Source organism: Thermobia domestica, chromosome 6, assembly GCF_964235325.1.
Source record: "Thermobia domestica chromosome 6, izTheDome1.hap1.1, whole genome shotgun sequence".
In the NCBI taxonomy this organism is placed as follows: domain Eukaryota; kingdom Metazoa; phylum Arthropoda; class Insecta; order Zygentoma; family Lepismatidae; genus Thermobia; species Thermobia domestica.
In genome coordinates, this window is record NC_137459.1 from 203,373,516 (window position 1) to 203,392,338 (window position 18,823).

Genomic DNA, 18,823 nt, shown 5'->3' on the forward strand with positions numbered 1-18,823 from the left:
TACAGCCATTATTACAATGACATCAATTAATTCACTATAATGGTTCTGTTTCATGCAAATATTACATAAATCACGTTGTAAGAACTACAGATCAGATTATGAATTTCATCTACAAGAATTGTTACTTTTTCAATATTACAAGCCATTTTATTAATGCTTTATTATAATGGAAAATTTAAGGATTCATATATTCTTTGATCATGTATACATAAAAAAATAATCAGAAAGGTACAATTAAGTACGTTCGCATATCAAAATGTATATTGCTTTAATGAAGCACTGTACCCTCACAAAAAATTCTAATTGTCCCTAACAACTACACAGCGTAAAAGCATAGTGTATATTGTGTAACTGTGTTTTGTACAAATAACGATTTCTTTTATTATTATTATTATTATTATTATTATTATTATTATTATTATTATTATTATTATTATTATTATTATTATTATTAATTTAATTCCTGTTTTGTTGTTTTGAAGGCGTACATTTAAGGAGTCTGTATGTGTAATGTAAAAATTTCGAAGACAACTATACCTAATGAGGACAGAAGTGGAATAAAAGAGTCAACTAAATTCACAACGAATATGAAAGTGACAGCACTTTTATATTATAAATTTAAATATAACGGAAGAACTTTCTACGAAACATGTTAGTGAATGCATTTAAGCTGATCATATGAGTGAAAGCTAACATCTAAGTAAGAAATAATCTATTTATATTGTAATCTTCACTCTTCAAAATATCACTGACTAAATATGGTTTATCTACTTCACTTCATTGCCACATCACCACTCCTGTCCCCACAGGCTTTGCATAGCAACATTAGCTCCTATGCTCACTAACATCAACAACTAAAGCAGCAGCAGCAGCAAAGTTTCTAAAAAGTCAGTGCTTACTGTGCGGAGAGGTGGGGTGGAGTGGGTGATGGGGTGGGGTCATATTTCCGGGGTCGGCCACGAGAAAGATGTCGTCGCTTGACAAACTCTGCATCGTCCACCATCCAGAAGGAGCCAAAGTCGTCTTCATAGCGCACAAAACACTTGTGCAGTGACAGATTGGTGCGGATCGCGTTCTGTATACATAGACACCAAGAAAGAGAAAAGAGAGTAAAAGACAAAGTTTAAGAGAAAAAAGTAGAGAATATTTTTTTAAAAAAAAGTCTCACTTCTAGCTGCCTTCTCAGCAAGACATGTTTGATTTGAATTACCTTCCGATGCACCTTCTTCCCTTCCTGGCTGCATGGTTGTTAGTTTGCTGGAAAGCTCCATCATGCTGGTTATGCACACACACAGATAAAGCAAGAAAAAGTGAAAAAACACACATGGAAAAAGATGTAAAATGGAATAAGATGAAAATGGAAAAAAGTGGAAAAAAATTCAAATCAAAATGTTTGCTAGAAGGAGCTAGAGAAGTCTGAGACCAACTTGCGTGGCTGCTGACATACCCAGTGGTGCATCGCTGGGGTCGTCGCTTGTAAAATTCCACTTCATCCACTGTCCATACTGCGCCTTTGACGTTCTCCACCCTCATGAAACATTTGTGTAGAGACAGGTTGTGTCGCACTGCGTTCTATACAAAATAATACACATACAAGTAAGCAACGCAAACCAAAAATGGAGAAAAAGGTCAAAAGAGAGAAAAATGATTCCAAAGTTGAAAAAGAGAAAGAGACAGATAAAAAGACCTTGCAGCTGCAGTCTTTCAAACTAAGCAACCTAAACTACGTCATTGAAATGCAGAAAAAATAAATAAAACACCTTTTGTTCTTTTTGCCATGCATCAAAGAACTCACAAGCAAGCTGTTTTCATTACATTATAACTTATTTTTTTCAATATCCGAATAATTTGAATAGGGGAAATAAGGGGAAAGATAAAAAAAATCACACATTTTCATGCAAGCCAAAGCATTTGGCAAAGGCCAATACAGCCACTGGAAAGGTTGCACGTAAATTGAATGAATTTAAATTGAGTAAAAATAACGGAAAAAGTCACGATAAATATTAAAAACTTCTCTATTAACTTAAATTCAAGAAAGACTTAACATAAACTTTACATTCTGACAAGATCCCAGCCCAAAAGCACTCCATTATTCATTCACATTTGCATATATATTGGTTGGATTTTTTGAGTAAACAGTGTCAGGTGTTTACACATTCTATGTGTCAATATTGTCTCAAACTGAAAGCTAATCTTTAAAGACAAAAATACTAACTTGTTGGACTTTTTTTAGAAACATTTTTTTCTTTTAAATATCTTTGGAAAGAATCTGTAGATTATGTTAACGAAAGACAATCAATACCACTTTTACATTTGCTATTCTCTTCATGTAACATTTGTAAATCAATTTAATGGAAAATTAAGATCTGATTCTGACATGTTTACTCTTATAAAATCACTACAATAGAAAAAAAACATAAAACAATAAAACAAATTGTTGGCCTGTCAGCAAAATATTTTTAAGTAAATTATATATATAAGTAGAATTGAATTTATACTAATTGCATTCACTGACTGCATATACCATTTAAATCGAACAAACATCTTCCATGACAGCAAGCGAAAATGAAATAACACTCTGAAGAAGAGCAAACAAATTAAATAAATATTAGAACGTTATGTATGTTAATAACATGACTATCACAATGCACATCAATAAATAAATTATTAAATAAATTCTTTGGTTTTTCAAAAACTATATTGATAAAATGAATAACACTTGTGACAGGCCAACAAGAATAATGCCTACCAAAATATTAAACATCCATAAGCAGGCAAGAAGCACAATGCAATACTCTATCTTGCATACTAAAGAAAATAGCATTATAGGATTAAAAAAAAAAAAAAATAGAATAAAAAATAAAAATCCAGTTTCATCTGCACCCACAATGGAAATGACTGGAATATAAGGATACATGACATGAAAATTATAAGCGAAGTATATATAATTTTGGAACACATAGGATTAAAATGTTGCCCTTGTAAAACGCTGGATGCAGATGCACTAGGAGTTACAAGGGAACAGTTAACTCAATGTTCCTTTATGTTAAAGCTACTATACCTTCCATGTTGCTGCATTTCGCCGAAAGTAACAGAAAGTGTTTTGAAACCAGTTGTAGATCTCGTTTAATGTGAGTTGCTTGTCTGGAGATTCTATAATAGCCTGGAATAAAACATAAGAAATATATTAATTTGAGTTGCAACGGAAGTTTAGCCTTTGAGTTACAAGTCATTTGAAAAGGAATAAAAGTATCTTACATATTGCTCATAGTGACGAATGCAATTTGCATCATAGACACTAAAACAAGACGTGAAGAATTCATATTCACTACACAGACAAATATTGTGAAACAATTCGTCTAAGTACCATTTGCTGAGTACTCAGAAGTTTCTAACTCATCAATTATATATACCGAATTTCGTTCATATATATATGTACATATTGACGTGAGTACATATATATATGTAAATTCAGTAGCTATAAAAATTAGGACGATGAAAAAGAATAATAATTTTATTCAGTTAAAAATCAACCTCGCTACAAGAGGCTGAAATGATAGTTCACGTATTCAGTTCTTATGTATTTAATATTTCCTTTTTTCTCTTCTCTTATTAAAGACAATAATAATAATAATAATAAAAACAATACAACAAGTTTAATATTACGCTGACCTAGTCTGGTAACGGATAATCTTATTGTCTCTCAACCTAGTTTCTCCTCCAAGGAAGTAAGTGACCAAGTAGGCTCGTCAGTCAATACATGCTGATTTAAGTTAATTGTTAGGCTACGAACACCAGTTCAATGTATTCCACTTCGACAAGAGAATCACAAAAGAAAGAGGATGACATCTAATTGATTCAAACTTGGGAAAGGACCCAAGTGACGCGGACCGAAGCCAGAGATATTAGGGTCTCGACTTCGAACGGGGCCCAATTGGTATTAGATCATAGTCGTAGCAAGATGAAGTTGACATCTGTCATCAGTAAATTGGCAATTCGGACTTAGTTCCGTGGATCACCGTATTCTTGCAACTTATAAGACAAGTGGTGTGCAGAACATGAATGCTTACCCGGACTAAGTTTAATTAAGTATGGCGAAACCGCGAGTTTCGTGTGCTAAACATACATTGTCGCCAAGGACCGATAGAATTGGACAATTATTACCAAAAATTTGAACGCAAGTATACTGACTGTTTCTCGAATGGGTGTTAGCCCAGTGGATATAAAACAGTCTTCTTGTGAATATGTGAACCAACATCAGAATACGTGTGTATTAACTTGAATAACCTATTGTTTTTTAAAGAAGGAAAACATTTAGCTCTCTGATCCATGTGCATGTACGACTGCCTACTCTCATATCAACTTTATTTCGAGACAGCCAAAGACACTCAGAGATATATTTAGTCGTTCTGTTGCACAACGTCTATCGGACAAACCTAGTAATTCTGCTCATGCATATGTTTGCCTAGGGTAATCTTAAACTTGTTGCCTCATTAGAATTCACCTTCTTATTTATTTTACATTCATTTTTATAGCTCTACCAAATTATTTACCTCTCTCAAATTGATTGAAAAAGGTATCACGATTTTATTAGCTTTGATAGCTAATAGATGACAATCATACATGGAAGTGTTGCCAGTCTTAGAGGTCTGCAGTGCTTACTACAATATATACAGGGTGGTAGGTAACTCCACCGAAAAACTTTGGGAGGCGATTCCTTATACGAAACGAAAGAAAAAAGTTCTAATAAAAATGGGCCGAAAAACGTCTCCTTTCAAAGTTATAATCCATTGAAAATTCGAAAAATCACTTTTCAAAAATCCCTCACTTAGAAACTATAGGACCTATTCCAAGCGGTTTAAGGAATTACACAGGAACTAGTATGTGCTCTATCTAAATATCCATGTTTTACCATCCTCCGTTATCGGTGAAAGGAACTGTAAAAAAGGAAGTTGAGGTATAGGGATACTCCTTTCAGTACTAATGGTGCGTTCGATACGCTGGTATCGGGGAATTCTGAAACATGGATATTTTGATAGAATGTATACCAGTTCCTGTGTAATTCCTTAAACCGCTTGGGATAGGCCCTGTAGTTTCTAAGCCAGGGCGTTTTGAAACATATTTCGAATTTTCTGTAGTTCATAACTCTGAAAGGAAACGTTTTTCGACCCATGTTTATTAGAACTTTTTTCTTTCATCTTGTATAACAAACCGCCTCCCAAAGTTTTTCGGTGGAGTTACCTACCACCCTGTATATATATATAGGGCGATTCAATAAGAATGTAGGCGGGAGCTCATGTGGTTCGGATTCCACCTTAATCAGTAGGTCCACGTCTCATATAGCCTCGCTGCTGAACGGGACGTTAAACTCAAAATCAACTCAACTCAACTCAATAAGAACGTACCAGGCCTATATCGCAGCTAATTCTGCACGTAGAGCCTTCAAGCAAAAAATTGCATTACCAAATTGTATGTGTAGAATGCAATAAAAATAGGAGCGAGACCGGTGGCGTCTCGTGAATACTTCCAACGGGGGCAACTTCAAAATTTGAAATGGAAAGTGGTATAACTGTTGGAATCGTTCGAAAAGACATTAATTGTCATGCAACTATTAGAGGACAAACTTTGTCATATCATTTCCCATTTAGCCCCTAGAGGCGTTGTTGCAGACGTGTGTCTGACTACCCGCAGCAGGCCTTTACCTCAGCTAATAATGCACATAGAGCCGTTAAACAAACAATTGAACTACCAAATCTTATGTGTACAATGCAATCAAATAGTAGCGACAGCAGTGGCGTATCGTGAATATCTCCAACGGGGGTCATCTGCAAAATTTGACATGGGAACAGGGGTTGGTTGTGCCTCCATTGAAACAAGCGCACAATGGGAGAAACGTCGAGAGGAAACACGCTGGCATATTTCTTCCTCTGTGGTGGCAACACCATCGCATTGCGAGGTCAAAGTCAGATAATGCGAGGGTTTCTGCATGCGGAACTAAAGGGAAGAGTAAATACTGGTCTGAAACGAACGGTATGTACAATTGTACATACGCGGAATCGCACCGTGTAAGTGGCGACAACAATGGCGTCAACAAGAGACTACGACGGGGGGAAGGTACATACTGTAACAGTAAGCAGAGATACATTTGCTGCTATTGAATGAAGCTCTAAATAGGGAACCAATGACATACGCAATATTTAAAGAGAGTGGTTTCCGTATGGCTGCGACAGAAGCGCAGTGGATGGGGAGAACTATGATGAGGGACAATGTACGATGCTATAACAAAACGGAAGAAGAAACTATTGGTTGCAACGAAGAAAGATGAACCGAATGTGCTGTTGCCAAAGCATGGAATAAAACATGGGGACAGAAAGCTGAGGCGTTGCAATCAAGCCATTGGAGAAAGATGAGTAAAGAGCTAAAGAATCAGTTTATCTTCTGCGGAGTGTAGTCGACGCCCCCTGGCTTTCACAAATGTTCAAAGTGATGTCCCCAAACAGCAATACAGCGATGTATTCGCTGTACGTAATTGTGAGCAACAGCTTCCAACTCGGCCACATTGATGGTCCGGAATGCGGTTGTAATGCGGTCTTGCATGTTGCGAATTGTAGTTAGTTGGTTGACATACACAAGATCCTTAATTCGACCCCAGAAAAAAAATAGTCCATACAAGTAAGGTCGGGCGACCGCGGAGGAAACTGTGGATTGGAACCTCTTCCGATCCAGCGTTGCGGTAATGAACATTTAACTCTTCCCTACATATGGCAGCATTATGCCATGATTCCCACAGAATACGCAGGACACTACCTTGACTGATACCACGATCTCGTGCGATTTGCCGCGAAGATACATGAGGATTTACTGCAATAGCGGCAAATACATAATGGCAACGCCTTCATTTTGTACGACTCTTCTCCGGACACCATAGCGTCCACACTTGTTGCCTGTCTGCCGCAATCGTGCTACTAATCTCCGCAGCAGATTGCGGGAAATAGCTTGTCGCTGTGGATAGCGTTCAACGTATAATCGAGCTGCAGCCCTATAATTTTCCCGGCATTCCCCTAAAATCATGAGCATTTGGAATGCCTCCAAATTCATATACCGCATGAATGTTATTTACTACCGACACTTCCTACTACAATCACTCATACATCAACACAATCAAAGAGGTTTCACTGCTTGTGGAAGTTTCGTATTCATCCCGTCACGAGCTTGTAATGCACAAGGGTAGTAGAACTCAATGCACGACACATTGTCCAGTACACGGACCACTTTAACTCACTGCAGAGGTTAATCACTCTCGGACTCTACACGCTTGTGTTACCTGTTTTGGCTACAGCATCACTCCTTCTGCCCTCTGTCTGACATAGCAGCAATCGCCTGTTCGAGGCCGCATAGACTATGTCTTGAGCAAGGTCATGTACGTGTTAGCTACTGGATCTAGAAAAGTACCACCACACAATCACTGGCAACGATAAATGAGTGTGCTGTTCGAAACAACGACAAACAAGCCCACAACACATGCTCCCGGATTTGGGAGATATTTTATATTGTACGTACGCACACAAGATACTTCGCGCGTCCCCGTCATTGTGGGTCTGGGCTACCCTTGGCTTAGGCCCCGAGTTAATCCTGCATAGGCGTCGGCGGTTGTTTGCCAGGGCATGGTTTGCACGTACCCTCCCGGCATACGCCTGGTGTGACTGGGGACACCCTCGCATCATCTGACTTTCACCTAGTAATGCGACCGTGTTGCTGCCAACGAGGAAGAAATATGACAACGTGTTACCTCTCGACGTTTCTTCCATTGTGCGCTTGTTTCAATGGAGGCACAACCAACCCCTGTTTCCATGTCAAAATTTTGCAGATGATCCCCGTTGGAGATATTCACGATACGTCACTGGGTCGCTACTATTTGATTGCATTCTACACATACGATTTGGTAGTTCAATTGTTTGTTTAACGGCTCTATGTGCATTATTAGCTGAGGTAAAGGCCTGCTGCGGGTAGTCAGACACACGTCTGCAACAACGCCTCTAGCGGCTAAATGGGAAAGGATATGACAAAGTTTGTCCTCCAAAAGTTGCATGATATTTAATGTCCTTTCGAACGATTCCAACAGTTATACCACTTTCCATTTCAAATTTTGAAGTTGCCCCCGTTGGAGGTATTCACGAGACGCCACCGGTCCTATTTTTATTGCATTCTACACATACAATTTGGTGATGCAATTCTGTGTTTGAAGGCTCTATGTGCAGTATTAGCTGCGATATAGGCCTAGTACGTTCTTATTGAAAATGAAATGAAATCTTTAAGTTTTACGTACCACGATTATGCCGGTTAGGCTAAAGAAGACGGTGACGATGAGAGATGTGTGAAATGGTGAAATGAAGAAAGTGAGAGGAAACGGGAGAACCCCGAGAAAACCAACGAGCACGATGTTTGTCCACCACAAAGTCCACACGGCGCGAGCTGGGATCGAACCAGGGCCAAGCACCGGAGGTGAACGCTCTACCACTGAGCCACCGCGCCCCCCTACGTTCTTATTGAATCACCCTATATATATATATATATATATATATATATATATATATATATATGTGTGTGTGTGTGTGTGTGTGTGTGTGTGTGTGTGTGTGTGTGTGTATTAGAAGTAATCAATTCAACTTAATGATTCTAATGCACTCACCTACTGTTCAACGGCTGATCAATAATTGTTGTCTACTAACGCCATAACATGCAACTTCAAAGTATACGTAAATACATACAGTTGTCACCACAGTACAAGATGAAATGCATTGGTCAGAAGTCTGTTTCCTTTTAACTTCTCACGCCGATAAGTTGAGTTGATTTTGAGTTTAACGTCCCGTTCAGCAGCGAGGCCATATGAGACGTTGACCTACTGATTAACGTGCAATCCGAACCACATGAGCTCGCGCCGGGAATCGAACCCCAGTCTCCCACGCCAAAGGCGCGTACGCTAACCACTTAGCTCTCACGCTGATGAATCTTAGAATAAAATCAAATATTAATTTCCCTAGCATATGGTTTCATAATAGCTTTTATTATCAGAAAATAATGAACTTCACTTTGACTTTATACGCTACAACTATTAGTATTGTTTTTACAGTTTATATCCATTATTTTCTGGCAGATATTGATATATTTGTGCTTAAAATGCCAGTAGTAAAGACTTGTATATTAAAGAATTTTCAACATTACTAGACTCAATTGCAAATCATTCATATGTACAGTGCAAATAGCTGAAGGTTTAAAATCTTGGGAATTTCTGCTAACCTCACAAGAATTTCCGAATTATTTTTTAAATCACATTTAACTATAATTTCTTACACTATTATTATTATTATTATTATTATTATTATTATTATTAGTAGTAGTAGTAGTAGTAGTAGTAGTAGTAGTAGTAGTAGTAGTAGTAGTAGTAGTAGTAGTAGTAGTAGTAGTAGTAGTAGTAGTAGTAGTAGTAGTAGTAGTAGTAGTAGTAGTAGTAGTAGTAGTACGATTTTTTTTTCCATTTATCAACTCAGCAGGCGACATAGTAATATAGGGTCGTCCAACGATATTTCTGTTTCTCTGTGTTTGACACTTTACTCTAAGATTTGCAGGAGAGGTCGCGGTGGCTCAGTGCTAGAACGTTCATGTTTGTTGCTTGGGGTCCCTCGTTTGATCCCACCTAGCGCCAAATGGGCTTTGTGGTGGAGAAACACCATGTGCGTGGGTTTCCTCGGGTTCTCCCGTTTTCTCCTACTTTCTTCATTCCACCATTTCATTCGTTCTCATCATCACCGTCTCCTTTAGGCTACACGGCCTACGTATGGGACGTAAAACCGAAACATTTCATTTTCTGCAATTTGTAGGAAGTTTCTTACAGTTCTATATGTGTCCAATATTACGAGCCTCTGTATTTTTTTAAATGATTTTTCTCCCCAATTCCAATGTAAATACGTAATAAGATAAAGACGCTGACAGTTTTGTGTGTCCTCTGTCTCGCTTTGTATGCGTGACAATACTGTTGAAACCGCTGGCTGCTGCCAATGGGAGTCATAGCTTGTATGGTATTCACGTCTACTTCACCTACCAATGTTCTATTGGGTTGCCGATCGACTCATAGGTTTCTCAGATATCCATATATGTGCGCCTAGAGTTACTAGCGAAAAAAGAAAAAGTATGAAAAATACAAGAGTGTAATATATTTTTTATCTTCCTGAGCATTTTTGTTACGGAACAGAGTAACTGTATGCAGTTTATTTCTAAACCTAAAAATCGCTACCACAACAGTGGAAATAAGAGTCAAACAACAATCGGAAAAATATGTCATTCAGTGTTCCAAGCTGAAAAATGATAGAAGTGTGTGAAATTTCACTGTCGACATTTGAAGGGTGAGTTCTTTGTCCAGAAACCGATTGAATTTCGAAGTTATTTATTGAAATATAGGAACTGTAATGAGGTTTATCAAGTTTACTTGTGTCGTAATATATTAATATATATATATATATATATATATATATATATATATATATATATATATATATATATATATATATATATATATATATATATATATATATATATGTTGAAACTTTCGGAAGGATTTCTGTTGGAAATGGGTGTAGAAATTTTATTGAATGTGCCTTCTAACCATCCCTCATACAACGAGGAAACCTCAATTATGAAAATGGATAGAGTAACTTTCGAGTTCAATTGAAATGTATCCATTATTGTAAAATTTAAATTTTGTGTCTTTGTCTTATCATTCTTATGCAACACCGAGATTGCGAACGACATGACGTACGATTCAAGTGGTCTCTCAGCCATGACTGAGGCTTGAATATGATGCAGTAGATGGGCCTCCCAGTATAGGCCGTTCTCCACCACACTGAATCTCCGCCAAGAGAGCCCAGTTATACTACCATTCCATCGTTCCCGGATATTAATGTAAAAGAAGAATATTGTGAGTGTACATACCATTTTTCCATTATCTTCATATGATAAACGAAATTTGTTGTGTAATAGCTATAAACTCTGTCGAAACTATTTTGTTGGCTTTCTTATTCGGCAGCTTTATTTCTTATGCGTGATCAAAATAAAATTTTATAAAATTCCTGCTTGAGCTCCCTTCTTTCCGAAATATGATGGGCCTTATGCAGAGTCGTTCTGACGTGTGATTAGTGCCATACTAAAGAGTTAGACTAACATTTGTTTCCTGCAGTAGTCCGGCTTTTACTATGACGCTAATCATACATCAAAATGACTCTGCATAAGGGGGGATAAATCGAAGAGACACATTTACAGCAGCATGAGCTTTGCAAATTTTGTTAACAGGCTTTATTTACGGTTACATAGGCAAGAAGTTCCATAAAATGTCCAACATAACGTTGTTGTTTTAAAAATTGGAAAGTTTAATTGAGTTATTAAAAGTAGCCAGTTTTCAGGGTCATGATGTGACAAAAGAATATGATAATCAAGGAATTTATATCAAATATTGAAAATCCATGAGTGAAATTGGCCATTACTATCTGATAATCTTTAGAGTTCGAAGTTCTTTCGTGGTACTTCTTTAATTAAGAACTACTACTGGAAAAGTTCCTTCGTGATTGTGTGGTTAGGGTATGCGACTTTGGCGCAGTAGGCCCAGGTTCGATTCCCGGTGGGAGCACATATGATTCGGATCCCACGTTAAGGTGTAGGTTTACGTACAGTATAGTGTAGATGCTGAAAGGGAGGCTAAACTCCAATCTAACTTAACCAACTAACTGATAGCCGAAGTTCAATAATAGTATATTGAACCACTATTTGTTCATTACTACAGATATTTTTCTTTATTATTATTATTATTATTATTATTATTATTATTATTATTATTATTATTATTATTATTATTGCTGCACCAAACCGACCGTAGAGAGCGAAGCTCGTCTTTACTCGACTTAGGCGTTCGTTTATGTGGATACTCCTCCGAGAGGGCTAAACCATTCTTAACCAAATTTGACATGGTAATTCGAGGGCGCGCTCTGAGTGTCGTAAGGAGTCACATATCCAGATTAAACATACCATTGAGGAATAATCACTGGAAAACGGGATGCCCATAAACTTAACATTGGAGAAGCATTTGGCACGAGACTTTTCATTATAAACAATGAAAAATATAATTTTCAGCATTATAAATACGACGAAGCCCTTTTCGTTTTGTTCTGCGAATACAATTTTTCAAAGCCATTATGCTTTTCGCTTGTAACGTCAAATTGAACAATTTGCATGACATGTTCGTTCACGAAAACAATTGATGCACTAAAAGAATTCTATGAATGATCAATAAAGGTCGATCGTTTCGCTGCAAATTTGCAATTATTGCATACCTAATTATTATTATTAACACATTGTCAAAGTCAGTGTTAGCCCAAACTACTGAACCAATATACGCCATGTCTGAGAGTACAAAATAGCCGGAAAGGTTTTCTGCATAAGGTTGTAATTTCTCATGAAAAATGGATCTCATACTCGTACGATAATCGTAAGTGGTCACGACAGTGATTCGGTCAGGATCAGCGTCTAGAATCCCTCCTCTGCCTATGGAAGATATTGCTGGTATATTAGAATGATCCATTATGTCCTTCTCCGTTACGTCGAAACCATCACTGGGAATCGTTATAGTGCTGAACTTCATGAAATGCAGTACAAAGTTGTCCACAACCATCCAGCAATGGTCAAAAACACTGCATTCTATTGTTGCACAACAATAAATGCACATACTTCGCTCAAAGGACGATACAGAATCTCCATTGAGATGCAATATCGAATCCTTACCCATTGTATTCTTTTGACGCTCCGTCGACAACAACCTCTTCCGGCATCTCGATCACTTCTTAGCAAGGAAGAACTTCCCTAATGAACGGAAGTTGAGAACTTCTTTTCATCAGAGACCGCAGACAAGTAGTTTTATCCTCATTAAAAGTGACTTATGGCATGCGGACATTTCAATTGTACCAAACCAATATAAAAGCAAAAAGTGTTTCTATAACAGCAACATACAAAGTATGCGTCTAAATAAAATAATATTATTGCACCCAACATATGTTACTCAACTATTTTATACACTAGAGCTAACAACCTTCTTTAAAACAAAATACAATTGCTACTTATTTACTTATTATTTACTATTTATTTCATTATTTACTTATTTGTGCTCTTTGCTATTCAGTTAAAAATGTTTTATTTTTTCCTGTATAGGCTAAAATAGATCTGATACCAAAATAATTATTTATGCATTCATAGGTAAAGATTTAAGGAAAAGTTCACTTAGCGAAGTAGACTTCATAAACTTACAACTGTCTGTAAAATTAAAGGAACAAAGCAAAAGTAAAGGGTATTTCGTTATGAATACCACAGTTCGTACGCCAAATTCTACTTAACGAAAGGAGCATGTTGAAATCAGTAAAGCATACAAGAAAAACTTCCAACTAAAAGAAAAATGACACCTTTATCACAAAACGTAGGATTGTACGAACGAACACCAATGTCATAAATTGTGAAAGTTACACTTAATAAGGGACGTGATGATTTCAAACTGCTATACAAGTCCCACAACTATAATCCATGCTTAAAATATGGTCATTGATACCCATGAACAAGAAACTCCCTTTTTGGCAAATATACACTATTAACTCTCGCAAGAGTCCAGGAGAACGATGGCGTTCTGCTATTGTCTGCCTAAGACATCGAACACATGTCCGATCTCATTTAAGTTGCGAGACCTGACTGGTCATTCAGTCAGAGCGATAGCCTCAATGGCAAAAAAGTTTTCAACGAGGAACTATATTTCCATGGAAACGAATCTGGACCAACAGCAGTCCAAAACTGCTGCACATAGTGCTCCAGGATCTCATCTCTGTACTTCCAAGCGATCAAAGAACCTTCCTTAATGATGAGAACGTCGGTTTGGGTATCGATCATGACCAGAGATAAATTGATGAACTGGACAGGTAGCTTACCTATTAATGAATTTTGACAAAGAAGTTTGGATAGCGTGGACAAGAAGAAAATAAAAAAGGCTCTTATAAGAACCGAAAATGGCGGAAAGTGATTGGTTGGAAAGGGAACACGGAGACTTAAGAGATTGTGAAGACCTCAGCAAATAGAAATTAAACATTTTTATAACAATGACTATATATATATATATATATATATATATAGATAGATAGATATATATGTCTGTTAAAAGAATTTAAACTTTTTCATAACAATGACATATAGATGTCTGTATTTTCATTTATGTTCTATAGTGTCTGAGGAAGGATATGTTAGATATCCGAAACCATTACATATTATAGTTTAAAACATAGTGGGTTTGAAGCTTTGATCCGTGTTTATTTTGTTAAAATAATCAATCCAAAGTCATGGATAGTCTTGCTATCGATCATGATGCTGATATTGTTATATTTTTCTTTGTTTATACCACTTCATCCAAAATAACGAGAACGATCTTTCTTCTTCACCATTATTATTATTACCATTAACCTATTGGAAGGTCACTTCCCACAAATTAAAAATTTCCATTAGCTACGTCCACCGCTAATCTTGACGTAGAATTTATCCGCTTTGAAACCGTCCGTCAATTATAGCTGTTTTTTTCCCTTTCCCTAGTTTCTTCAACAATAAATTCTGCCACTGCCTCAAAACAATTTAATCTCAAATGGTGTCCTAACAGTAGTTTTTTTTTTCTTTTTTACTGAATTATCTCCAATATTGTTATTTCTACCACACGTCCATGTTAATTTTCCATTCTACTCAGCGAGAGTTATTCATATTAATTTTTCGATTGCCTCTAGCATTTTTAAGATTATTTCCATAAGATATCTGCTTTTGCTTCATACAATACGGTATAATGTTCCGTCACCTGTTCTACAGGGTGTCTCACAGAATGCATCGTAGATAGTAATATGGGCGCATCGAGGGAAAAATGTAGTTACAATGTGATGATGGACACATTATCAACGCCATTCAGGTGCCCTCTATCAAAGGTTTCTATGGTTTGATTTTGATTATGTATTGTTTTCGTAATTGTATATTGGAAGTTGTTCTCTAGTGGAAAATGATGCATTTTTCTTCTGCAAAACGAATTGATATTGAAGAATTTTACATAAACACATATTTTATTAAGAAGACTAAGAACACGTTCGCGGCAAAAATCTTGATTTCAGGAAGCTCCCCACACATATCTTGATTCAGCTGGTGCAATTCAATATTTGTATAGGAAATTAAATACAATGGAATCCATTGTGAGTGAAAAGAAAAACACCCCCCCCCCCCCCCCCCCCCCCGAAGTGAAGAACTTAGAGGTACTTGACTGAGTTCACAGTAACATTTCAAAAATTCCAGGAAGTTGGTGTAACCCAGTGTACACCCAACCTAGTATTAGAGGAGCTTTGTTTCCGAGAATATCATGTGACCGTACTATATGAACTGAAAGAACAAAACAAAGCTAAACGAGTTGTTTATTGTAAATTACTCTCGCGTGATATCGTTAATGGTTGCTTGGACCTCATTATTTCCATTTTGATAGATGAAGCGTAATTTCGTGTATCAGGTTATTTTAATTCCCAGAATTTAGGATGCGGTCTATTCACGCCTACATCAAACGTCTAAAATATGCTTCCCTGGCTTCGTTAGTTTTCCTTCGTAGTTCACTGTTACACTTTATCTTTCTTTCTTGTTACTTTATTTCCAACATTTCCTTGTCCCATTCTTCTTAACTATGTTCTGTTCGCGATATTGTACCACTTCCCCTGTAGATTAACGTTTGAAAAGTATGAAATGTTTCTATTGCTTGTTACATCCTCCTTCTATTTGTTGTAAACTTTAAAAAAAATCCTTTGTACTTTTCTTGTTTAACAAATTTATATTTTATTTCTTCCTTTTCCAGCTTATCAGCTATCTAATTTCCTTTTTGTAATTTGACATTTATTTCAGCCATCAAAATATTATGATCTAAGAAACTCGCAACATTCTTCAAACTACAATATTTTGAATATCCTTTTAATATAGGCTTATAATTACTGCGAGAAGAAGATATTTTTAACTCACAAAACAATCTTATCTTAAGCTTCAAAAACAAGAATTATCACAACTAAAATCCTAAGAAGATAGTTCCTTCCTCTAGTTCTGTCACGTAGAATATCCTCAAAGAATAGAAAGTCAAAATGGAGTTACATAAAAAGGCAAAATAGACAATCAAAACCACATGATGGCAGGTGCGGTATACCAAATGAAAACAGATAAGGACTATACAATGGAATGTTGCCAGATCCTCCAGTTCAACGCATCAAATTTATGTGAACTTTGCGTTGGCTTGTCTTTCATTAAAATATTTATTATGAAATACCAACTTCGTTTTGGCTTTATTATTATTATTATTATTTCGCCTACAATTCAAAAATTAAAAAAAAAAAAAAAAAATACAGAGTAATGCTGTTTTAGATCAAATTTATCAGAGTTATAAATTCCTGAGTTCAGCAACCTGCCTGGTCTGTAAATGTACAAGAACAACTTACACCTTTGTATATATGTGATGTATGCATATGTTTGTATGAAAGTGTGCGTAGGTCATGTATTTTGATTAATTTACTTTTCTCTTTTCAGTGTGTGTGTATATATCAAACAGTTTCATTCTAACACGGTAAATTATCCATACGTAAAATATTAAGTAATGCTTTCGACAAATATCTAGAATCAATATAAACAGACCAAAATCATATTCACGAAGAAATTAAATATTGACTAAAAGCAGGGAATTCGTGTTATTATTAAGTTCAAATTCTCTTGTCGTCACAAATTCTGTAGAGGAATTTGAAGCTTAAAATATATAAAACGATAATCATGCCTGCTGTTCTGTATGGTTACGAAACATGGTCACTTACTCTAGGGGAAGAACGTAAACTGAAAGTATTTGAAAACAAGATCCTGAGATCCGGACTCAAGAGGAACGAGAATGGGGAATGGCAGAAACTTCATAACGAGGAACTACATAATTTATACGGTTTACGAAACATTGTTAGGGACATCAAATCTAGGAGGCTCAGATGGACAGATCATGTAGTCAGGATGGAAGAAAGTAGGAACCCTTGTAAAATCTTAACTGGAAGTCCAATCGGAAAACGACCATTAGGAAGACCTAGGCGCAGATGAGAGGACAATATTAAGACGAATCTCGCAGAAATAGGAATAGAAAGTAGAAACGTGATCCAGTTGGCTAGGGAGAGAAGTCAGTGGAGAGCTTTTGTGAACACAGCATTGAACCTCCGGGTTCCATAGGCCATAGAGTTAGTTAGGTAATAATAAGAAAACAAGGAAAAGGAAGAAAAAGTTTTAAAATTATATAGGGTGCCCGGGAAATAAGGACGAATTAGAATTTCGCGCCATTTTGTCATATGACGGTTGGCAGCCGTGTTGTTATCCTCTATCCTTCCGATTAGTAGCCTGTGTGGTGAGCATTGTTGGTTGGTGTTTATTTCGGCATGAAGCGTTTGACAATAAAGCAACGCATCCAAGTGATTAAAAGTTATTACAAAAACAAGGAAAGTCCTACGGCAACCGTTCGAGATTTGCGTGTGGCACTTGGACGCAATGTTGCTCCTACTGAATCATCAGTTCGGAAGTTAGTCCTGAAGTTTGAGACCACGGGGTCAGTGTTAAATGTTAAGCAAACGCGAAGACCGCGTTCTGTTCGAAGAGAAGAAAACATTGCTGTCGTGCGTGACAGTGTGACCGTAAGCCCCATGAAATCAGTTCGCCGACGAGCTCAATAATTGAATTTATCACTAAGTTCACTGCACGAAGTCCTGTCGAAAGATCTGAGAATGCATGCATACAAGATTCAACTTACACAAGAGTTGAAGCCTAGAGATCATGGAAAGAGACATCGATTTGCTCAACGGGTATTGGTTCGACAAGAGAAGAACGAGAACTTCACGACCAGAATAATTTTCTCAGATGAGGCATACTTCCATCTGAGTGGGTACATCAATAAGCAGAACTGCAGAAATTGGGGTACAGGAAATCCGCAAGTGACTGTGGAAGAACAGATACATTCACACCAGATGTTTGTGAACTCGTCATCGCAAATTTCAATGAACGCATTGCTCATTGCCGTGCAGCCTTGGGTGTTCATATGCCGGATACAATTTTTCATACATAAATGTAAGAAAATTACCTAATGTGTATGTATACATAAATGGGAGAAGTTACTCAATGTGTTTATAAATATTTTTTTTCAATATATTTTATATTAGTTTTATAGCACTTTAATATTCGTCCCTATTTCCCGGACACCCTCTAGCTACAAGAATTGAACAAGACAAAAGAGGATCATGTTCCCATTTACCTATGTTAGGTAAAAATGAACTATCGAAATCATATCTCTGTTGTTATTTTTATATTTTTCTCTACAACTCATTTGAGCAAAGCGATATAGTAGGTACAAGACCACCCAGATAAAGCGTGTTCAAGAAATTATGCAACTTTATGGGGTATCTCGTATATTTGCTATTGTTTCGTTATAGGTTCGAAAAGACTATGGTCGTTGGTTAATGGAATCTATAACGCCGGAAAGGAAGAACTCCATGGTTGGTACTGAACTGATGAGGCATGGTTCCATCTGGGTGGATGTATTAATACTTAAATTCTCACGTATGGCAGTGACAACACATATGCTGAAGGAGTTGCTTCTGCATTCAAAAAAAAAAAAAAAAAAAAAAGTGAAGCGCTGAATTACCATTAGTGTTGTTAAGTGAAATATAAGTCAGGTTTT

At 36.7% G+C, this 18,823-nt stretch overlaps 1 protein-coding gene across 24 annotated transcripts in view; it reads right to left on the reverse strand.

Moving 5' to 3' along the window:
• The window catches only part of FoxP (forkhead box transcription factor P), a 1,320,908-nt gene that overhangs the window by 105,436 nt on the left and 1,196,649 nt on the right, over nucleotides 1–18,823 (reverse strand). For 19 of the 24 annotated variants that reach the window (XM_081762611.1, XM_081762608.1, XM_081762609.1 and 16 more), the window contains 2 exons: nucleotides 3,062–3,163; nucleotides 900–1,075 (listed from right to left, as the gene is read on the reverse strand). In XM_081762611.1, the coding sequence (XP_081618737.1) occupies nucleotides 900–1,075; nucleotides 3,062–3,163 (278 nt within the window). Of the gene's footprint in view, nucleotides 1–899; nucleotides 1,076–1,447; nucleotides 1,573–3,061; nucleotides 3,164–18,823 lie in introns of all 24 variants that reach the window. The other 5 variants (XM_081762607.1, XM_081762604.1, XM_081762606.1 and 2 more) reach the window with 2 other exon arrangements.